General features: G+C 40.3%; 1 protein-coding gene across 1 annotated transcript; it reads right to left on the bottom strand.

The window, feature by feature from the left end:
- Positions 1-5,699: 5,699 nt before the first annotated feature.
- hace1 (HECT domain and ankyrin repeat containing E3 ubiquitin protein ligase 1) lies at positions 5,700-24,484 on the bottom strand. The gene is made up of 24 exons (XM_083900153.1): positions 24,367-24,484; positions 22,985-23,039; positions 22,591-22,680; positions 21,671-21,775; positions 21,246-21,321; positions 20,962-21,093; positions 20,759-20,841; positions 20,532-20,628; positions 20,330-20,431; positions 20,131-20,237; positions 19,649-19,793; positions 18,688-18,995; positions 17,666-17,734; positions 17,434-17,521; positions 15,868-15,979; positions 15,220-15,317; positions 15,025-15,112; positions 14,778-14,927; positions 14,386-14,582; positions 12,983-13,114; positions 8,697-8,795; positions 7,897-7,967; positions 7,407-7,520; positions 5,700-5,923 (listed from the first exon to the last, which is right to left on the bottom strand). Exons 1-24 carry the CDS (start codon positions 24,455-24,457, stop codon positions 5,821-5,823), a joined length of 2,712 nt encoding a protein of 903 aa, XP_083756279.1. The 5' UTR covers positions 24,458-24,484; the 3' UTR covers positions 5,700-5,820.
- Between the last annotated feature and the right edge of the window lie 310 nt (positions 24,485-24,794).

Here is a 24,794-nt window from a genome sequence, read left to right as displayed (position 1 = left end):
GCGGGGCATGTGGTGCAGGCAGACCATGATGTCTGGTGGAATCACATGGTGGGGATGCTTTTATCCTGTTTTTTTTGGGTTGTTTTTTTTTTACTATTGCCTTCCACTATTAGCACGCCTCTGATTTACTTACTTTTAAGTCCTGCTGCATTTGATGCACTGTCACTTTGAAATCTTACCTGAGCGACCGAGACATTCAGATCGAAACGGATCTGTAAGAATCTGATCAGAATCGCATTTGAAACCACCTCCGTATGTGGTTTGAATGAGATTTGGAAAATCTGATTTGGGATGCAGTCTAAACAAGGCCTTAGTCTATGTGGAGCAGGATAAAGGATCCTCAGCAAAATACCAAACAAGCAAGAGTATGTGTGGTAACAGATCTTTGCCGTTTTAGGGAAAGTCACATTAAACACAAAACTATAGCAATGGTATGAGAATTTGGTGTTCAAGCGAAACCTATAAATGGATAAGATTGGTTAGTGCCTGTGTTGGAAGATACATACGTGTGAGTTTCCCTTTAAGTCTAATTACTGAAGCAAACACAGAGGATAAAGAGCTTCTGTCGTTAGGTCCAGCTAAAAGGCTGCAAAGGAAACACAGAAAGACCTTTATCAATCTGATAAACTAAAATGAAAGTACAATGGGAAATACCCACGCTATACCATTTCACAAACAGACACAGAAAGACTGTAGCTCTATAAAACTAAAGTTGCACACAGCTGCTGTACAAAGATGTCAGACGTCTGAGTGAAAGCCTGACCCCTGCGTGTTTTCTCTTTTGTTTCAGGGCTGAACAGAGGTTGCACTTGGAAAGGTTGCAATGCCACACTCATGTTGGGAGGAAGTTGTTGCTATGGCAAGCATGATATGTTAAAAAAAAAAAAAAAAAAAAAAGACTGCAGTCCATTATTGGTGAAAGGGAAGGGTTGTCATGGGGACCAGGTACTCTGCTGAGGAATAAGGACAGACAGCCTTTCATTAGAATCAAGTATTTTCCGTCTGATGTTGCCCTTGGTGAATCTTGCACAACCCATGTTACCGTGCTGCTTTAGAAATGTGACTCTCGTTACTTTGTGGACAAAAGCCGGACACGTCCCAGTGGATCATTTGCTGTTTTGAAACACAAAACTCATCCTCATTAGGCACCATTTAAAAAAAGATAAAATAAAATAAAAAACGAACTCTACCCTGATTCTTCATCAACCATCATCAGTATTTATGCTTAAACATGACAAGTGTGCACATTTGATTTCAAGGGAATGTGCTTCATCTCTGAGGTCTTGAGGAAAATCACATTTTCCTTCCCCTCACTTGACTCTTCACGTTGAACAAAGTTTCACAGCTCTGCCGCCATCTTCACAGGGGTGAGTTAAAAAGATTAGGAGTCTGATGTAGGTCACAAGTTCCTGCCATCGTTTCCATTCAGTCACACACTCCCCACGCACTTTGCTGTTGCCTTTCTATCATTTCTGTCTGATAGTTCTCCTCTGACTGGCATCAACAAGGCACTTCTGCTCAGAGAACTGCTGGTCACTGGATGTTTCATCTTTTTTCTACTATTGTGCATGAAAATCCTGGAAATTCAGGGGTTTCTTAAATCTGGCACCAGCAAACAAGTCCAGTTTAAAGTGACTTATGTGATTTTTTCTTCCTTATTCTAATGCTCTAGAATAAAACTAATGCGAACTTCTGTGGATCTTCCTACATTGTCACCTATATGCATACGATTGTCCTTTATTAGTCCAGCAGTAGGGGAATTAGAAAAGATAAAGATAATAAATATATTTCCACATTATGTGAAAGTACAATATAGAAACAAGCAGTTTCACAGGTATACCTAATACAGGGTCTCTGGTTTCAACAACTCAAATGTAAGACTTTTTAAGACTTTTTTAAGACCATAATGAATACAATTTAGGACCCATTTCACATCCATAATGGAAAAAAAGTACAAAAGACATGAAGGAAAATTGGAGCCACAAATCGTTGAACTTGTACTTACCCATCTTATGCAAGCAATTCGGCTTAGCTGTGGGCTTCTGTTAAGACCTTTCAAAATTGTATTTAAGACATTTTAGGAGAATTTTAGACATTTTAAGGCCTTAAATTCAAATTATTGGATTTAAGACTTTTTAAGACCCTGCGGATACCCTGAAATAAAATGGTTACTTAGGCTGAACATTCCAGTTGGTTAGATACTGGCACACCTGTCCTGAATCACCTCATCAGCGCCCCCTGTCTACACACCTGGCTCCTGTGATCAACGTTGTGTTCCCTCTGCCTGAGGATCGTAATCACGCCACACTCTCCACCAACTGCACTTTCTCTTTTTCACAGCAGCCATTTTGACGTGAAGCAGTGTTGTGTTGACGTTATTTAGCTCCTTAATTAAAGTGATTAGCGACACCTGGGTATACTTCCCGTGTCAAAATGGTCTTTGATGTTGTCGCTCGCTTCCTTCTCTCGTTTCTAAAGGAAATGCATTATTACTCTGCTTTGATTAACTGTGTAGGCAACAAAAGCCTGACTATTATAGAAGTATAGGCTACAACAAGATGAGCTAGAGGAAATTAACCCTTTACACCTGTTTCTTCAGCTATTGCCTATTATTTTTGCAATTATGCAGAACTACTCTTTTGTAAATCCTGTAATGAATGAGTTCTAATTGGACAATTAATTTTTTTTTTTCATTCTGGAGTGATCCCAAAAAAAATTCCTCTTAAACCCTTTCATGTTCAGTTTACTTGCTTGTGGGATTTGGCGTGAAAAGTCTTATATGGTCAATAAAATAATTGTGTTATATTTGTGGGTATTGAGGCTTTTTTTTTTTTTTAAATATTGCACTACTCCCTATTGAAAAAAAACATCATATTACAGTGACCTCATAAGTCATGTGTTTCTGATTCTGCTGTGACACAAACGTATTTGTTCAACTGATATAAAAGTAATATATATTTTTATTGTTGTTATTGGGCGTTTTAATCAGCATTTAATATCAAGTACCACCTGAGAAAAAATTGAGCTCTCAAAGAAGCACTATTATCACCAACGTTAAAATACAGTGATGTAGGTTTATTCCCAATAAGATAACTCATCATCCTCTTCTACCTCATATACACTGGTATAGTGAAATTAGACTGAACGAGATAATTATTTAATGTATTATGGTTTTTGGGGGGTTATTTATTTAAATTTTCTACATACTCTGGTCATTCAATTCCTGGCATATAACAGAATTGTCCATAGCACCAGAGGATGCTTGTGTAGCAATAGTGGTACCAGTTTGAGAACCATGGTTTTTAATCTTTAAAACAGAAAATGCATGAATTTCCACCTCCAAACAAGATATTATACCATACATGCTTCAGTCAACATATTAAGGTTTTTCTGATGGCAGTGATTGGCTTTGGCGACTGATATTAGTCTTCATCTCTGGTCTAATACAGTGACAGGGTTGAGGAGAAGGATAAAGTTGCAGCTCGTGTAATGTGCTGTCAAGACAGAGCTGCAGCAGATGTTGGACTCACTAAACACCGGTTAGGGGCCATTTAGCAGCTGCAGACCTGCTGCTTGGAACTGGTGACCCAACGCAGCACTCACACTGTGGCCACATATGTGTATGCAGGCAAACACACACACACGTTCACCAAAGGGCTGCACGTCAGCTGCTTTGTACACACAACTCTTTACACGCTGCCCTTTTTGTTCCATCCCTGCAGAAACATTAGATATGTTCACCCATGCATCGTCTTACCAAAACAAGGTTTATTGGATAAAATCTCGAAGCACAAAACATACTTTATCTATGGCAAATATGGCATAATTTGATACTCAAGGCATTTACAGTATAAATCCTCCATTTTCAGCAAAAAGACCCTCTGTTTCCAAAAACTGTTTTCAGCGAGGCTTTCCAAACAATACTGCTAGATAATGGTACTTTTAAACCAATATGTACACTCCCTTTACAAACGGAAAGACGGAAAACTAGGCTACCGGATACATTCATGATGTGATCCTCATTCCTGTATAGAAATAAAAACACTCTTCGTTTCAGCATCTCTGTGTACACAGACGATTCCAGCGTTTTTGTTTATTTGGCACTGAGAGCCAAATCGTATGGGCCCTCATTAAAGTCTACTCAACGGGGATGTATACGAGCAAGAAATGATATTACTACACAAAGTTGCTATTTATGAATCACAAATGTAGATGACAGAAAGGAATACTGACTAAAAACATTTCACAGTAAAAACACAAGACACGTTTTAAGCGACAGAGATACGGGGAGTGTTCCGACAGATGACAAAGTATACAGACAAACGGACAAGGTGTCTCAAACACCTGGTCTATATAATTATTTAACATTTAACAGTCATCGTCAATCAAATTTGTAGTAACCCAAAAATATATTTAGATATTCTCCAGCACTGATTGCATCACTTTAGTATTCCCTTTTCTTTTTTTTTTATAACTTGACAATGTCTTTGCAGTATTTGGATTGGTACAGTATCAGTGTTCATCTGGATTTAACTGAAGAAATGATAACATATTTAAATGTTCTGTAATTACATCTAAAAGACAGCACTTAAGGGCCCAAAGTATTAGGACGCTTCGGTCATCACTTCTCTTACAGTACGATTCACAAGGTCCATCGGTTCACTTATACGCCATTTAAATAACAATACCATTTCTTTTTTTTTCCTTGTACATAAAATAGACTCTCAGAGAACTAAAAATCTCCTGTCACTCTCTTCTCGCGGCTTCATAAGAGATCTGCTGCCTTTGGGCTTGGTGGTGCTTTCAGTGGAGAAGGTAGCCAAGCCTCATTTTAAGCATCACTATTCTCTTGTGCTACCATGTTGAGAAAAATCTGGTTACCCGTGGGAACAGGCTTTTACTAAAAGATAATCGAATCAGAATGAATAGATTGATTTTAATAAGGTAATTAATTTTTCTGTTTATCTTAATACTGCCCCCTTTTATATACAATAACTCGTTTTTGGACAGTTCAATGAAGGAACATAGAGCTATCAAGTCAGCTACATCCAGCACTTTTGAAAGGAGCGGGAATGTCGGCTACAAGCCAAGTCTCATCACCCTGGTCGGACCACATTAATGCTCCCATCTCTTGTGACTGAACAAGAGCAAATCCCTGCAGCCAGATTCAGACAGCACACTGTGTATGTCCACAGTGGGAAGTTTGGCTCGTTTTGTTCATGACATAAAAGCACAGAGGCCCTTAAAAAAGAAAAAAAAGGGTGACAGAGACCGAAAAAGGCAGCACAATTTACCAGTGTGCTGGTATTTTTGCCTGATTAGGCTCTCTTAAAAACAAGACAATCTGATATGAACATGATTGCATGTTTTGAAACTGATCAATTCTCCACTGCCTCCATATGTAAATCTATAAACACTGAATCGATACTTGATATTCAGTGAGCTTGCACGGACATGCTTTACTGCGATTAGTATCCTGTGTTCTAAGTTGACAGCTCATCTTCTTAAATGCATGAAAATAATCTGTAATCTGTGATTTAAAGATGATTGTTTGCATAATAAAATAACCACATTCCAGCTTGAATTCTTAAAAAAAAAAAAAAAAAAAAAAAAAAAAATAGAAGAAGCTCTGCCTGAGGTACAAGTAGAGATCCAGAACCTCTGGTCCCCATTCAGTCTGTTGTGCCTCTCCAGTGCAGCTCATGAGTAAGAATGTGGAATTCCCTTTTTGCCGGACTACAAAAAGAATGTCTGTGTAAGGAGGGATTGTTGAGATTGCAGACCCTCGCTGCAGCAGGAGCTGATGTGATTTTTTTTTTTTTACGCCATGGTGTAGCCGTAGCTCCCACAATGCAGAGCAACCAGCAGTCGGTCTCTCAGGACCTCTTGACTCGGGTATTCCGGGAGTTTCAGCATGTTGATACTGTGGATGGGAGAGGGGAAAAAGTGAGTTGGGTTGTGTGGAGGGTGGAGGGCACGGTCAGTGCTGTGTAGCAGTGAGGCCATGGCAGCTCATGGGGAGCCATTGGAGGAGAGCTCCAATGAATTACCTGATGCACATTCCGCCGCGCAGAGATATATACGTGACTGACACTAACCCCAATGTCTCTGAAGAGACACACTGCCCTCTAGTGCTCAGTCACATTTACCGCTGTGGAGGCTGTAGGCTGACTTGCACTGTGTCTGTAAGTCTGTGTAGTCATTCCTTAATCTTTAACACAGTGGAGGGGGAGAACGCGAGGGATCATTAGAATGCTTAGTTTCTTCCAGGGAAGAATAAATGTTACAGCTTTGGTGCTGTGTTGAGCGTCCTTGGCAGCGCAGTAAAAGCATGGCACCAAGCCAGAGCAGTAAGACCAACTAAGCTCAGTGTGTAACTACTGTGAGCAGTTTAAGACCCAGAGGAGGCCAAGTCCAAAGAAACACAACAGCGTCTGCGTACGGTGTTGCTGTTAATCCCAGTGAGAGTCTAGTGTCTTTGCGGCTGCAACAATTAAGTGATGAATCAAATGATAATCGGCCACTAAATTAGTCTATTAAACTATTTTGAAAATCTAATAATTGGTTTCTTTGTTTTGAACACCAAATCATTCTCTGGGGTCAGACGGTTGGTGCAGTGGTTAGCACTCCTGCCTTTGCAGCAAGAAGACCCGGGTTTACGACCCAGTTGAAGTTTGCATGTGTGTGTGGGTGTTCTCCGGTTTCCTCCCACAGTCCAAAAACATGCAGAATTGGGCAAATTGGACATTCTAAATTGACCATAGGTGTGAGTGCGAAAGTTATTTGTCTCTGTGTGGCCCTGTGATGGACTGGCAAACTGTCCAGGGTGTACCATGCATTTTGCCCTTTGTCAGCTAGGACTGGCAGCCCCTCATGTGGAGGAGAAAGCGGTAGAAAGTGAGGTCTTTGATCACAGCTTCCTGTATTCTTCGGTTTGTTGTTTGCTTCTCTTTGGTTTGTGGACAAAACAAGACATTCGAGTAAATTTTAAGGTTTGGGAAACACTTAATCAACCCAGTTTTCTGGCATTTTATGAATCCACTCGACAAACAATTCAACATTAATCAGGGAGATTACAGTTGCAGTAGCAGTAATTGTCATAAATAACAACTCTGGTTTTATAAAAGGTGATGAATGGGTATGACTAGATCTATTTAAAGTAGTTCTTCTGAAAAGAAAAGAGTCTTGAATTGTAATTATATCTCATGCACACATGATTACATAGTTATTTTTGATTATTATTTTGCTTTTACATGGCAAAGATGCACAAAGGAAAATATGTAGTAGCTGCCCTTTAAAAATATATTTTTTAAATTCTCTAACCAACAGCAGAGCAGTCTATCAAAACCAGTACAACACAAGGCAACAGTTTAGAAAAGATGTGAGATAATACAAAAAGATATTACCAGGTGCTCGAGGTAGGCAGTAGGTTGGAGGTGAATGGCAATGCAGCAATGGTGAATTTCTGTAAACCACTACCACCCATCAAGTACGCAAAACCTCCATGAGGGACCCTGGAACTGATAAAGCAAGTATACTTTATTCCAACAAACATTCACACATTTGTAAGTCAAGATTATAGCTGTTTAATCTCAGAATCTGGAGCTAAGGAACAAGATTTAGTAGTCAGAAGTGTTCAGTTTTCCATTTTTTAGGAATTTGCTTGGATTTGTATAGAGATAGCATTAATAGAGATGAGCGAAAAGCTTGGTAGTTGTGTGTGTGTGTGTGTGTGTGGGGGGGGGGGTGATCATAATTTAGATGTCGTCTGTCAACTTAAACGTAATTTTCTTGTCAGACTGTAAACGGTAAATGGCTTAGTGATCCGCAGACGATGTGTGTGTGTGTGGCTGATGTATTCTGAGATTCACACAGAGTGAAACACTGCAGACAAACCTTCCAGTGACAAACTGAAGAAGAAGAACCCGTTCCTCCTGGGTCAGGCTCTTCACCACCTCCCAGAACCACTGCAACAAAAAGCAGACGGGGTTATAGCTCAAGAGGTGAAGGAGATGAGACAGATAAAGAGACATTGTTTCAATAACGTATTGTGGAATTATTCCACCGAAATCAATCATCCCATCCTAATCAAAGAAAAACTGCTCTCATATGTGGCTGATTTGAACAGAATCAGCCACGATGACATGAAAAAGACTGAAGGGAACAATAAACTGGCCTTTTACATTCAAAATCAAATATGATATTCATAAACTGGTGAATTTTACAATTTGCAGTTCTAAAAACGCCTCAGTGCTGGATGAGTAACAGCGAAGAACTTCAGTGTCAAGTGGTAAAGATCCAGTGTGTGGGCAGTGGGAACATCTGGCTCTCAAACTATTGATATACTGTAAACAAACTGTACATATACACAGATATAAGGCCTTAGGGAGGAGGAAGCAATCAACAAGATATTTTCTATGAAATAGTATGTTCTGAAAATTAGAAAGATTATAAAGTTTGATCAACTGTATCTATGTAATCTACAGTGATGCAGAATTATATAAAAACCCTTGACTGTTTCTACAGGCAGGCATTGAAGAGAGGTTTTACATTAATAAAAAAAAAATTAAAAAAAAAAGATTCTCCTCCTCCTTGTCCAGATCTCTATAAACCCAGATAATTAATGTGTGGGACATAATTATTCAGTCTCAAAGGATTTGGTCCACGTCAGGCTGGTAGAAGAAATAAGAGCCCACCTGGACGACGGGCTCCTGAGGGTCATAGCCACTGGTGTATTCAGTGTTCCTGTACCAATCCTGCACATCAATCTCTGGCATTCCAGACAGCAGCAGCTCCTGTAACCACACACATTTTTGAAGAAAAACAACACACTAAGAGATAGTGAACACAAAGACGCCATCTATTGAAATAAAATGTTTTTAAAAAGGTGCAGATGGAAACATTTTCCACAATAACCTTTTAATCATAATATAAATCAAGTAAAACTCCTCTGTGCTCTGTTTGCCGCCTGAAGGAAATCTAGTCCTTGACAAAAGGCTAAATACAGAGTGCTTCACAGTGCTTACAAGTCACTTTGGTGAAAAGCATTGGTGATGACTTCCTACGCTGCAAAGCAACATTCAAAAAACCTAAAAATCTAAAAGAAAGGAAATGAGAGTCAACATGGGCAGAGCCTTTAAGAGATAGATCGACTTGGGTCATTTGTTACATATGAAATCATTTTTCTAGCAATTCTACCTCCCACAGCTTTAAAATGTGGCTGAAAAGCTGGTTACAAATGGACAGACCTTTACTTTCACCAATGCCTCCTCCAGAGTGAGATTTCAGCAATCTTGTACGAGTCATCATAAGTCACTCTGTGTGACATGGATCTATTAAACGTGGCTAAGATGTCAAGAAGGATGCATACAGACTGCACTGATTCTGACATCTTATTGTAGGTTAAGGTGCAAGTCATCACCTGTGTCATCATCCGCAAAGTTGGCAACTTTATTAGCACGTGTCAGTGTTAAGCAGCTGAAGAAGATGAATCACACTCGCATTTTTCTCTGTTCACATGAACAGAATGATTGCTAAAGAAGAGATGGCGGAACCCACATACACAGTTTCCCAAATGGTGGCATTCTGTTTTTGTTTTTCCTCCATTGCATTTGATTTTCTTCATGCGTCTAATGATCAATACATCATGTCATGTTGCATTTCCATTAGCGAGTCAGTCAGACACAGATCATAGGAGCACACACACACTGCGAGCTGGTCATCCAAAATCTCTGACACTGTCTTTGGTCACAAGACCATGACAGCGGCCGTCTTTGAACCTCTCCCCCAGTGCGATGTAGGACCCCATGATCAAAAGATGGCCACAATAGTTTCATATGGGCTGAAAGAGCTGACCCCTTTTCCTCAAAATACTGTTTTCACCAGCTCAACTTGTAATATCTACCAGTACTGAGCAACTACTCCACAACAGCATTATAATTAAAACACATAAGGCCTATGCAGAACTCATCATAAATCATATGTACTTGTATATGACGTAAATTTAGGTCAGGGATGGTATACAAGCTTAGTCGTGAGTGATCCTCTACACAACAACAACAACAACAACAACAACAACAGCAGCAGCACTGTGGTCTTTGGGCTGACACCAACATAAAAACTCTCCATCCTTATTCAACCTTTGCTAATTGATTAGATAGGAACATTTTTTTGATATTCTTTAACAGTCTTAGTGGCTAAAATAAACCTTCAATGCAAGTGTGCCGAGGCACGCTCCGTGAGTTTTGTGAACACTGAGGAAGCTTAAGGTCCATTAAGGTTTCAGGACTGTTATTATACGGATTTCTTTCAAACTATTTGCAGCAGCAGATTTATCTACATTTGGAGCTCTGGTGGGTATTTGGGACAAGAGGACGATGTATGCGATATCGAGTTAAAATTAACCACAGTGTGTTCATGGTGATATATCACTCTGTGTGTCTCACTGGTGTTTTTTTTCTTTAGTTATTTAAGGACAACAATGAAGCTTTATTGCCCAGAGGAATGAGATATATGAGACTGTGGATAGAAATGTACTTGTTAGAATTAGAAGGGTTCATTCATTGCTGCTTTGCCTTTGCCTTTGCCTCAAACTTTTTTTTATTGTATTTTCTCCTTTTGAACTGTTGAGAGTTCAGTCAGAGATATAGGATAAACTAGATTTAAGGGTAGGGTAAGCAACTCTGGGAGTCTGGACATGTCTAGTGGACCTGTGAATGTTGGCACATTCTCTGCCATTCTTCTGTGACTCACTCACTAATCTTTGGCTATCGTCTCCGCTTCAGCAGTGTAGCTACAATGATTAGCCTCCACAATAAAACAGGCTACTGGTTTGTTTTGAACGTTTCCTCTTAACAAGTCCGTTGACTCTTAACAATCTGCAAGGTCATTGAAAACATTTTAAACGTTCATTAATTCTCCATGACTTCACAAAGTCAAAAACACACAACATTAAAACCAGTCACCTTTCACCAGTCACCAACTTTTACTGTTGTGGCCGATCTCCAGTTCTGCAAGAACAAAGTGTGCCGGTCAGTTAGTGACAGGTACACCTGTAATATCCATGAGTATATTACAGTATTGCGAGAACTGCTTTTATTTCCTTTTTAGACAACTATTGGGAAATGAAGAGCATTTCAACAAATGAGATACAAGTTGTTTCAGAAACAGATTGCAGAACATGGCTCTAATCATATATTTTTTTAAGCCTCTGATGGGTAGTCCTCTTTATGTTGTTTTGTTTTATTATGGATCAAGAAAGTCCAAGAAAACTCCAAAAGTGAAAAGAAAGGATTCAGTGTGCCAACACCATTTCCTCTTTTACAATCAAACCTGCTGCATTCAGTGAGTGCATTGACTTGAGTCCTGCCCAAAACCCAGCAAAGACAATGAAGTGAGCTTTTAACTTCAGGTAATGTCCTGTTTGATGGAAATGAAGGCTTGTGGGCAACTGGCAGTGAGACTGAACCAAGTTTAAAAAGAGAGAAGTACAGAAAGAAAAGGAGAAAAACAAGCACCTGTCTGTGAGACATAAACATAAACCTGAAGATATAGAGAACAACAGTACAGTTCATGGTGAGGATAGTCAGGCTGCTTGAAGGATCAGAGAGGAGGGTGATATCTATTGTGAATGACATGATGCTCATCACCTGTGGTTTCTATTGGACCCAAGAGTGGGTAAACCAGAAAGCAGAGGGACGCATCTGCCAGTTATCTGCATTAATGTTGAACTGTGTGCGTTAAAGGTTCACGGATAACAACAACACCCACAGATACCATTAATTAAAATGCAAATTTGCCTGATACAATAACAATGTTTTGTTTGTTTGTTTTAGCTGTTTCTTGTAGCAAGGACACAAAGAAATATTCATTATAACCATAACTGAACAATTTAAACCTCTTAGTTCTTCATGCCTTCGTCTGGATATTCACAAATGCATTCATAACAAATGTATTAAATCACTGTTTACAATAATAAATATTATTGTAAACAATATTATTCAATTTTTTTATGAATGCATAACCAGATAAACATCTGTGTCTACAACAACTAATGCTATCTTATTTGCTGATAAGCCCGTGACAGTCACTGAGGTGAATATTCTCTCCAACACAATAAATGGTTCTGTGGCCGTTCTTCTGTGAATCTTCCATGATTTATCTAAATTAGAAATCAGCTTTTAATATACAATTTGATGCCAAAAATTTGAAAACAAGACAAAACTTAAGAAGTACCTTAGCTACTGTAGGAGAGGCTGAAATACACTGGATAAGATTGGACCGCATATTCATATTAAACTACACACAGAAGCAGACGCAGCTTTGCCCTGACCTATTGATAGGTCAGGCAGCAATGAAAAAGCTCTGTGTTCACTTCAGGGTGCATGACCAAGAGGTGATAATCATTGTGGCATCTACACAAAATGGCTGCACTAGAAAAATCTAAACTGTTTCTGTTGTTTTTATGTACATAATGTTTTATGTACATCTGTGCATCAGACCACAAGAAACTGGATTTCCAATTTCCAATACTGCCATCCTTTTCCTCTAAAGTCTACATGCAAAGTTGATACAGCTGAAAGGAGCTTATCAGATTGAGAGTGAAAAGGCTGCAGTGCTGTAAATACAGCAAACGGTTGTCCTCCAATGACAACATGACCGAGGTACGTCCAACAAATCCAGGATGGGATAATCATCATGCTACACTATTGATCCTCGCAGGAGTGAGGATGTGAAATCTGCCGACACACACAGAAAAGAAAAAAAACAGACTCCCTCCCTTCTTAATGGAGGTGGAGAAGAGGGAGGGGCCTCAAGGTGACCCCCCCCCCACCACCCAGACAAGGCTAATCAATCCCTGCATCAGGGCTGAACAGGGTGGCAGGCTCAGGAGGACAAGAATACAAACTCCAAAAGAGGACAGCAGAGGGAAAAAGGAAGGAGAGTGAGAAAAAGACAGCAAGGTCAGAGGAGGATGACTAACCAATTCGTATTCATCGAAAAGCTGGATGAGTGAGGGGGGGATGAAAGTGTGGAATCCTTGTAGGAAGGCGTTTATCTGAGGCTGGATGGCTCGTGTCATCCTCAGCTCCGTTACCAGCTGTACATACTCGGCCTGAGAGAGGGAGAGGACACACAGACACACAATGATCAAAGTCCTCCAAAGATACTGATGGACAAATGAAATAGGCAGAACTCATACATAGTTATTTTTTCCTGCTCCTCTTGGACTGTTCTCTGCTTACTAGACAGTGCCATCTGCAGGGCGCCTGCAGCTCTGCACTCTCTAATTAGGACTCCTCCAGGCAAAAAGCTGCAGGAGCAGGATCAATCGATCATACAAAACCAAGTATGATGGAGTGGAACACTTATTAATGCCACCTTCAGCCACACTACTGCAGTGTAACACCACAAATATATTCAAAACCTTTACGCCTATAACTTAAACTCAGGGATTATTAAAAAAAAAAAAAAAGAGATCAGGAAATATGACGGAAATTATCACTTTTGTCAGTGCATTGAATAAATAATATAATGAGAATGATCGTTTAAAAAAAATAAATATTGTTCAATGACTGCAATAAAAGCAAGTGACAAATAACAGTGATGATTAAAGATGAATAAAAAAGCAAAGGAATGATTCCGCTAAATAAAACACAAGCAAAGTAATACATAATTCACTGAAGAAGAGCAGTTCAAAAAAAGATTGCTTTTGAAAGAATATTTAAAAGATGAAACTCTGATGTCCTCAGGCAAGTCATTCAGAAGACTCTGTGCTGTAAAAGCTTTGTGACCTCTGTGGCCTCGCTTCCAAGTCTAGATCTTCATTCTAATGATCTCCAGAAAATTGTACAGGACATGACACAACCAAAGTTTTAAAATATAACTCTGGGGGCAAGACCTTTCTTGGATTCACAACTAAGAAGTGGAATTTTGTGCTCGATATGAAGAGTAACAGGAAGACAGTTTATGGAAGTCAGGGACAGAGGGATGTAGTCATGATTCCACGGATCATGGAAAACGGCTGAAATCTCAGAGTTTAAACACCTCCCTGATGTCCTTTATCCATGGGATAAATGCAGAGGTGTAGACTGTGGCACTGTGTGTATTTGGATTCAGCCAAACACAACAGCTGTCTTGAACACATGGACACAGAAACTAAAGAGCTTTTCCATGTCAAAGAGCCTGTTTAAGACTGAGAAGAATCACTAGTAAACTTTATTTACGTTAAACTCCCTGTTGTTTACACTTTGCTTTACTTTATACTAACTTGTGTGCTCCTGTAAATACATTAATTGTTCCCACAGTCAGAGTAATTAAGGATCATGTTATCTGCTGAATAATGTACAGAATCTTCCTCCTCTTAGCATGTTAATGGTAACTGACCTTGTTGTCCTGAGTGACCAGGATGCTCGTCCCTCCAGGTTTCAGGGGTACTTCCTCCATCGCCCCGAACACGTCCGTCTCTACAGAGAAGGTGAGCTCCAGACCAAGATCACTGATGTCGTTGTCCAGGATCCACTGCAGGTTCTTCGCATACTCTGGATCAATGGATGATACATCCTGGTAGCTCACTGGGATACCTGGGAAAGACACACAATTGAACAAGAGTAAGGGAAATCGTGTTTACAGGATAAGGAAGTTATGTTGCACTAAAGTACTAAGTAGTTGTAGTAAATAGCAACAATAAAGGCTTTAAAGCAATGTCTTATTGTTCACAGAAGAGCTGTGTGCAGAGATAAAATGGCCTGCTGTCCAATCCATTCTTTCTCTCTTACCCAGTATGTGCTTGTAGAAGGAGCGGGTAAAGTAGATGTTCACCAGCTGTCGGTGGTACAGAGCCAAACCCAGGATCTGACCCGCAAACCGGAAGTAGTTCAGATGGTCTGGGTTCACCGAGGAGTTACTATTGGGCTGAAAAGTGGTTCCTGTACAGTGCACACACACAAACACGCAGGTTTATTCCACATGACAAAAGCATTACTTGTCACACTGAATGTTAGCTTCGACATATATGTCAGATACCGTCAGCTGACTGAGTGAACAGAGCATAGTCCGGGTTGATGATCTCATTAGACAGGATGTCAAACCACTCGCGCACAACACCCTGACCCTGAAAAACACCCACGGGAAAGGATTAAAACAGACGTGGGACTAAATAACTGCTGGTTCATAATAGGTTTGATTACTGACACCTAAATGTGAATTTAGAAACCTTACCATCCCCTCCTCGCCATGGAAACGAACAGCGATGCCCTGTTTGAGCTTCTCGTTAGTGGACTTGGAAACCATTTCACAGCTGCTCCTGAATATGGAGTCTGTTAGATCAGAAGAATAAATTCAGGATGTAATACTCTACTTGTTTTTTTGTTCCATATTGTTTTTGTCCAAAATATACACCGTGTATACTGCCGAGAACATTTGACATGATGATATGGATATGGATGATATTGATGTCTCAAGTTTTTCTCAATTTGTGACATTTAAACGGTGATCTGCAGAATGTAACAAATGGAAGACTCCTCTGCTAATTTACTACATAAATAGCTTCATATATAAGATGTAGGTACAGTATATACCCCAATAATACAGTGCCTACTTTTTTATATTGTGATAATGCCATTTGATACTGATATAATTGAGACATACAGACTGGTTAATCTGGTACTTTTCAACATGGCATACTTTTTGGACTTCATAGTGATGTCATGATGAATTAATTTTTGCCCATATACATAACATATGCTTCATAAAGTCATTCTGTGTCTCATTCTGACAAGGCAACATGACATTAAAGCATTCACATTGGTTAAATGACTCCAGAGCTATGTTGTCCTGATAGTTGACAGCAGTGTTAACAGCTTGTACCTCTGTGGATGAGGAGGATGTCATTCTCGTTGACCGGACGATGAACCATGTCCGAGTCTGGCTGGCCTGCCAGTAGATGCTCATAGAACCACTCACAGCGATCCTTAAAGGGCTGAGAGGGAAAACAAGACTTCATACCACATGCCACTGCACAGGTCTTCACCTAATTATCACTTTCACTTCAATGCCCTGACTGGATTTTTCAGCCTCCACTGATGCCTCGATGAGCCTTCAGTTCTGAAATACAAAGATCTATTTGCATAATACCGCACATGTCTTTGTTCTCTAAGCACTGGAGGTAGAGTGAAAGATAAGAAAGAACATCTTCCCCCCTGGGTCTGCGGTGCGTACCCAGTGAAGAATCAGAAGATGGAATCAAATTCGCCAGGTTAAAGTCTACAATTTAAACCAAAGCCTGCTCCTAGGCAAGTCACAATCCACGGGTAACGACGCTCGAACGCTGCACTTCAAATACGAACACCGACAAGTAAATGAACAGCACTCAGAGCAGTACTTTAAATTTATGAAGCCATATAAATGGAGCTGAAGACAAGGGGTATCTCTGTGGTTGTAACACAGTTAAATGAAGCTGAAGTGAAGACACAGGACTTTCAAAGTCACTTTCTAAATTGTCCCTAAAGACGCAAACAATGAGACCACTTATTTAAGTGGGAAAATAAAGACAAATAATGTGAAGAATCATTTTGGAGTCGGAGTGGAGTTTACACATGAGAAATATAGTAATAAGAATATTTCTTGTAAAACAATGGCCAAATTCTACTTTACTTAACACTGCAGGAGGAAGGATTACTAAAAAAGAAGTCTCATCTCTATCTAATTAAGTACTAACATTGGAATGGTGAACAATGACAAACACAGGCAATACCCACGAAAACCTTTGGAACACTGCACCCATACTGACATCATGTGTATAATTGCATTACTATCTTTTAAGGTTGCTTTGCAGAACAGTCTGTTGTTGCAACGTTTCAAATGGACATGTACGTGCAGCTGCTTCTTTTCTACTATCTATACTATTCTTCCTCCTTGGTGCAAACCCATGGGTGTAATTACTTTGTTTTGCAAAAAAAAAAAAAACATGCATCGATAACAGGATGTTATCTCAGAGGTATATGGCTCCAATAGTTAGGATGATTTAAAACCAGTCCACATCGTTAATAGCCATAGTTTACAACAAAAGAGCTCACAAAGGGGATTTAATGATCATGAGCTGTTGACTTGCTTGAAGCTGAAAACAGTTACAGCCATCAGAAAATAGTTACAGCTATTGATCAGGCCACAGTCAAACTAACCATCTATAACTGAAGACTAATTAGTTATTTTCCATAGAAGTGGGATCCCAACTAAGACCATTTCAAAAAGAACAATGCAGAATGATCAATAAATTACAAGAAAACTACAAAAGTGAGCACTTAAAGGAATCACATGACTTCACTACACATATTTTATATCAAACTGCAGAGTTGCATACAACATGACGCCCATGGCAGGAAAACATTGCAAGCTTCGACTCTGCACAATGGTCCTCCATGCTTCATGTCTTACCTGGCCCTTAATGATATGCATGAAGCGTGACATCAGCTCTGGACACTCCAGGAGGAAATGAAAGTGGTTAAAGATGATCTTTGGATTCCTGGAAAACATGGACCGGAAAGTGAGAGAGCAAAGAGACACGAGTTCAAATAAATGGAGAGGAGAAACGATGTTGGATCAATAGCCATCATCTATATATTGTGTGAGAGGGTTAATGCATGGCAAGGGGGCAGCACTGACTCACCTGGTTACAAAACACTTGAGCACGTCGTCATGCTTGCAGACAAACTCGATGAAGCGCGGGGAGGTCATTCTGGGTGAGGGGAGACGTAAGGTATGAGAGGAGGGACAACAGCAACAGTTCTGCAGCAACATCTGCTTCACAAATACTAGATACTAATTTCTACCAGAAAATTCACAATAGCACACTGAAGATTATGTTGGACAATAGAAGAAAAACCAACGTATCTACAATGACGACGGAAAGCGGGGTGATACGAACAAGCGCAACAAAGACAGGAAGAAGCAGACAGAAAGATAATTTCAGCAGGTGAGTAAATAACAAACCTCAACCAGTGGTTAATAAAACATAATTAATCTTATTAAATATCATTATAAACCCACCGAAGAGATAAAATAAAGAGAGATAAATGTGGGAGCAAACAGGGGGTAGATGAGGTGAGCTGGTAGCAGTGTTATGCTGTAAATTGTTAAAGTATGTTATTATGCAGTGCTTTGTCACAGATAACAAGGAAACGACAATGTCACCGCATGCAGCAGAGATTGTGAGCCAACCTCCACCAGGTAAACCTCTACGGAGGGAATTCTCACCTGTGTCTTTCATTTATCCCCCTCACACTGGAATGGAAAACAGATATGCTTCTATTTTAACAGCCTGAGTTTCACCTTAATGCAACCTGTACATAGAGTAATTGAGTTTCATGCTACAGTATGAGCGCTCCCAAACATGTGTCCTGGACAACTGATGTTTGTGCACACATCTCAAATGACACGGCACATTCCTACCTGGTATTAACATCTGATCAAAATCGGACAACTCGAGCTGGACAGTTCTAACTTGAATGGTTCTCCTGTGAACACTTGAAATACGTTCTGACCTTATTTTGATGTTTCTAACCAGTGCGACTATAGAGGCAAGTTGTATACATGTCAGGATACACACCTACAATATATGTGTGAATGACCAACCTTGACAAATGTTGTCAATGGTATCATGTTTACTTATACAGACATGACAGAACAAACCCTTGTGGCATCTGACAGGAGCAGCACATGTAGAAGGCCTGGATCACTGCACTGAGCCGACTGGCCGTCATGGAGATAACGTCCTCCCCGTCAGGGTAAACCTCTGTTTCCATGACGATTTGAGGGTCCAGCAAGGACGGAAGCTTCTGCGTGGAGCCAGACTGGTCGACCTCGCACTGTTTGAGAAGCAGAGAGGCGATCTCACTGCTGGAGGAGGAGGAGGCAGAAGGGTTCTGCCTATTCCTGTCCATCTCTGTGGAGATGAGCACCAGCCACTCCTCCAGCGAATGCCACAGCAACTCCAGTGGCTGCAAAGCGAGAGGGAGGAAAGGAGAGATGCACAGGGCTTATTATGGGTTTTATCAACGTTTTAACATAATGCTGGATTGAATTAAGGCCATGTTTTAAGTACAACGCTACAGCGAAGGAACTTTATCAAAATAAAAGTTCTGACTCCATGAGGGTCACTGTTAAGTACTTAACCACGACTGGTAGACATGATACATACAGTATTTTCTTACTTTTTTCATGCCTTTATGTATATATATATTTTTTTTTTACATGATGTGATATTACTGGGAATTGTTTGACATCATCATAGTTCACAATATTTTTGTCAGGGATACAAAATTACTAGGGATGCACCGATTAATGGGCCAGTGATCGGAATCGGCCGATTTTCACGTGATCGGCCGAAATCGGTGACCAGCCGATCAGTCAGAATATTCCGATTTTAACAAGCCGATCAAATGCACCCGCATCACGCAGCATCAGCAACACACATGCACGCGGCTACACAAACTGATTGTGAGATAACAGGCTACAAACTAAGATCATATTTGTAGACTCAGTCATGTTATTTCTTTCCAATTTCTTCCATTGATACATTTTCCAGGAGCAGAAAATATATTAATATTCAAGGTGTGTGTAGAGACCTACTGTATTCAGAACTTCCACTAACCTTAAAGACCTGGCTGCGAGCAGTCTTGTTGCCGTTGTAGCCCATGTCGTTGCTTGGCGATGAAGGGCCGAGGCAGAACACGTGGCAGAAAATCCGAACTATTCTCAGCAAACTCTTCATCTGAGCCTCATAACTACTGGACAGGCTGAGCAGGGTCAGAGGAGAGAGGGGCAAATGTTAGCATGTCAATACGAGTAAACTACAATAACTAAAATGTACTGACACAGATATGATAGATGCATGATATGTTTACTGTCCTTTGGAATAATGGGAATCCTGAAACCTTGGCTAACTTATTTGGGTTTGCAAAGTTTAGGAACACCGGATACCATATAGGTACAGAGTTATTTTACATGTTGACCCGTCGGTTAACTTTGAAGTTGTTGGACCATGCTAAGCTAGGCTAGCCTAATTTTTACTCCTGATTTGTACGAGTGAAATGAGACTGATCTGTAGAAAATAGCCTCAAAATTGCAATATACCTGAGAAGCTTGTGTCCGTTGGTTGTAGCCACTTCAGCAAGACTGGTCAACATCCTGTGGTAATTACTGTCATTCTGCTGAGAAACATGCTCCAGAACCTGCCTGAGCTAAACACACACATACAAACACACTCAGATAATGTGTACACAAGGCTCAAGTACAGAATGTTGAATGTAGAGGCAGAGTGGTCCCACTGTACCATACTCTCTTTCATTTCATCATTCTGTGTCATCTGAATGAGGGTCTGGAACAGTCTGCTGTGGTGCTGGATGAGAATCTCACAGGTCTCCCCATATCCACCCTAATGAGGACACAGGAGGAACAAAAGCCACAGGAGCTCAGCGTTAATCCACAACAACCACAAAAGAGGAAGAGAAATTTGAAGAAATTAAAGTGTTCACCTGCACGCAGAGATCCAGAGGAGTGATTCCATTCTTGTCAGCGAGGTATTTGGCACCTCGAGAGAGCAGGATCTGTGCGGTGTCTCTTTGGCCATGGCTGCAGGAAAAAAAGACAAGCTTAAAAACGAGCTGAGTGATGTAGTGTCCAAAGCAGACACAATGTTTTCATACTCTGAGAAGACTCTAAATATATTTTTTAAATTAAAAGGAAACACATCCAGCATCACCTGCACGCGAAATAAAGAGGCGTGGCTCCAGAGACGTTTGGCCGGTTGATGTCGGCGCCACTGTCCAAGAGGCACAACACCGTCTGAGCAGAAACAACACACACAAAGTATTCAGTATCCTAAAAGCTAAGTAGCAGGGCAAAAATAAATGAATGTATGTATGTATAAAATATTGTATATATAGTATTATATGAGTGGCTCACAGTTTTATGTCCATTCTGACAGGCTACATGTAGAGCTGTCTGGCCCATAGCATCCTCCACATCAACGTTGGTCACATGCTGAACCAGATCATGGAGGAGCTCTGTTCGCCCGTTCACTGCCAGCCAGTGGATCTGCAGCAGAGATTCACATGGACAAACAATGTCACTTCACTGACTTACAGGCGTCAGTTCACTACCAGAACACGTGAATGATTTAATCAGAAATAATAAATACAGTGCTTTTAAAGACATAAACCACAGCCAGAGGATGAAAGCCCACTCACAGCAGTCAGTCCCTCATTGTTGCAGATGTTGACATCAGCATTATATTCCAGCAGTTTGCCCATGCACTTCTTCTGTCTGTGAGAACAGTGGAGGATAATTTTTGAACAGCAGCATCAAACACACATGAGGAAGTTATTAACAGCACTTTGGAAATAGAAAAGAAAATAGTATGTACACCGTCTGTCAACAGGATTATATTAGTAAGCGGTAGAAGACGGATGGATGGAGGTTTAATTACACCATTTACATCACTAGAACTATAGTTCTTTAGAACAAGTTCACATTTAAGAGTTGGGGTTTCCTTTGGGCCCTAAATCAAATTGTCATTTTTCTGTAAATTTAATGAGTTTGCTACATGGCAATAGTGCACACTACACCTTTTTGGTGGTGAACAATGAATGAAAATGCAGCATGATGCTCATACCCATTTCTAGCAGCAAGGTGCAGAGGGGTGCAGCCTGAGATGTCCTGGTAGTTTGGGTTGGCTCCTCTCTTTAGCAGCAGAACCAGGCACTCCACTGATCCACAGCTTCACAAAGAGATGACACAGTCAATTATAACAGAAACTGTGTTTTCATTTGCTTTCTCACTTTTCTCCCTGGAAGTATCAACACATTAATTTCTAGTGTTTTATACAATTATGTGTGAAAGCAAAATATTGGTGTTGTCTTTTGTTGCTGCACAAGATGAAGGGTTATGTAGGGAAGTGATGTAGTCCTTATTTCTACTTGTCAACGGGAGGATAATAAATATATTACTATTATTTCTGCTCAGACCTTGAAATTAATATTAAGACTTTATTTATTTCTCCTGTCTGTAAAGTTCCACAAAGTGTGCATCTTTCTGGATGCCTTGCATCATCACACTAAAACCAGATGACCCTCGCAAATAACATCCTTCTTTGTCCCTCCATTTTATGAGTTACAGCTCAACTGATAATGGATTCTTGTGGCTGATGCAGATAATAATCTTTGGGGATTTCTTCAGTGAATGGTTACATTTGTATGTGTATTCTGGGCTAGTGTTATTGCTGTATGAGGTCAACATTAATGATTCTGATATTTTATAGTGCGGCAGGTGCTACAAATGCTGTAACGCATCAAATACAAATAAAAATTAGCCATGCAAATGAAACCATTTCTTGATTATTTAACACCTATATTGCCATCTGTACTGCACTCTTCCAACACATGTGTACTGCCATTTCTACAACGACTAAGAATACCCCACCATGTCCTCACACAACCATATGGATTCACTCAGACATATTTCAAATGTACTGGACTGGAAGGAAGGGCAGGAGACTTCCAGCATTCACTTAGAACAGTGTGAACAATATCTTACTTGGCAGCTATGTGCAGCAGACTTCTCTTTACCCGTCCAAAGGCATAGTTCACATCAAACTTGGAGTTGAGCAGCAACTCTGATACTGATCTTTAAGAGAACGGAAAAACAACATAATCATCTGGAGATAAAAGCAACAAATACAATGCATGTTCTTGCAAATAAACTACCACTGCAAACAATACATATAATATGTAAATAAAATAAGCAACAACAAAAATAACAATGATTTAATTTACATATCAAAAAAGGGGAGGGAAGAAGCACAACTTATTTAATCCCACCCCTTCTCCATAAAGTGTTAACAACATTTATTTGTTTCCATCTTCATCTTGCATTAATCTTTTCTAATTTCTTTATGTTAAAAGACATGAGGAAGACACACGGTGCTTACCTGTGCTGGTCAGCCATGACCATTGGCATAAGTGTGTAAACTGCTGTCTCATTATCTGAGGAGGAACAAAAAGGAGAAATAAAACTATGACAGAACATCTGACAAACTCATGTTTTATAACAGGGAATAGAAATCTAAAACCACAAAATGGCAAGCTCAGCAGAAGACACCCACAGAGCAGAGATCATGACAGAAATCCTTAGTTTGATGTGTGAGTGTCTTGGAAAACCTTGTGGAAGATAAACTCTGCACAGAGGCTGATGTGATGTGAAGATGAGGTTGCACCGTAACTCTATATTCTATACTGAAAGTAGCCAAAAATACTGAATGATTCACTTAATTTTCACTACAGAAAAATGATGCGTGTCACCTCTGAAGTTCAAATTCTTTAGGAATGAACCACCCTTCCTATAAAACTCCCCTAATGGGAGAACAGATGAGTCACTACAAGTGGATTTCTCCAAAGCAGCAGTGAGATGTCCCATGTTGGTGGTATGTGTGGTATGGTGAACTGTCACGCCACACAAAGGAAGACTGACCGCAAAGGCTTTTTTTAAACAGCACATATTTTGTTATTATGTTACAGTTAAAAGAGCCATCCATCTGGACACAAACAGATGATCTGCAATAATTGAAGCCATGCATCAGAATGGGGAAGAAAGGTGATTTAAGTAACTTTGAAAGTGCCAGACGGGCTATAAATCTCAAAAACTGCTGATCTATTGAAGTTTTCAGGGACAACCATCTCTCAACCAATGGACAGAAATTCCTTGTTGATGCCAGAGGTCAGATGAAAATGGCCACACTGGTCTGAATGACTCAAAGGTACACTTGTTGCAACCAAAGTACACAGTTTAGAAGATTATAGCTGAAAGCACAACATGTTAAATCTTTAAGCAGATAATAGTAGCAGGAGACTATGGTGCCACTGCTGCTACTCTATCATGTACTCGGCTAGGACACCTAATAAAGTGGATTATAAGTGTATTTTAAAGCATATTTTCACAATTATCGTAATAATACAATCTTGTGAATATTGTGGCAGGATATGTTAATATCTCCCGGTTTCTAATGACACAATATTAAAACACATGCGGCTGTATATTGCACAGTAAACAGTGAGCATGTTTAAAAATGTTGAGCTGTACATAATCAGTGCAGTTCTTCAAATGGAGCCCTAGCTCTTTCTGTGTTGTTATTATGTGGAAGCAGGCGGCCATAGCCTCAGTACAAACACACTGTGTTATTATATGTGTCATACACACATACCACTCTGTCATAAGTGGAGTGATATCCGTGTGTGTGTAACAAACAGGCACAGTGTGCTGTGACACCTCACTATGACTGTGTTTAGCACATGAGCAACCAGCCTGTGTCGTTACCTTCCGGGAGTTCTACGGTCCTGGCCCGGCGGAGGGAGCGGGTCAGCCGGCTGAGCTGTACGTTGAGCTGCTCCATCGCTCGTTCCATCATAGGTGAACGGTCCACTGGAATAAGCCTCACCCGTGTCAGGTTTATTTGTTCTTAATGTGACGGCGTCGGTCCTGGGCGTCGTCCATGAGCGCTGGCAGACGAGGAACCACTCCTCCGACACACAGTCATCTACAGTACACTTATTATTTTTCCCTGTTGCCTCACTGCTCTGCTCATTCTCCTACAGCCGCTGCCCAGCCTCTGCTACTTCCTGTTATGATGACGCTCACACGCAAAGCACTGTGGGTGATGTGGTTTCTAAAGGTCACAACAACGGTCATTTCCGTTGGACAACCGCCCTAGTGTTTTAGTTTTATTAAAAAACACGTCACACACC

The sequence above is a fragment of the Microchirus variegatus genome, assembly GCF_963457635.1.
Source record: "Microchirus variegatus genome assembly, chromosome: 1".
In the NCBI taxonomy this organism is placed as follows: Eukaryota; Metazoa; Chordata; class Actinopteri; order Pleuronectiformes; family Soleidae; genus Microchirus; species Microchirus variegatus.
This window is presented reverse-complemented; position numbering and strand designations above follow the sequence as displayed.

Bases quoted from the DNA above. Each gene is read 5' to 3' on its own strand.
- hace1 (XM_083900153.1), bottom strand. From the start codon at position 24,457: ATGATGGAACGAGCGATGGAGCAGCTCAACGTACAGCTCAGCCGGCTG. The intron at 23,040-24,366 runs GTAACGACACAG...GTTCCTCCTCAG, and splicing joins GACCGTAGAACTCCCGGAAG to ATAATGAGACAGCAGTTTAC. The intron at 17,522-17,665 runs GTGAGTCAGTGC...CATGTTTTCCAG, and splicing joins CTCAAGTGTTTTGTAACCAG to GAATCCAAAGATCATCTTTA.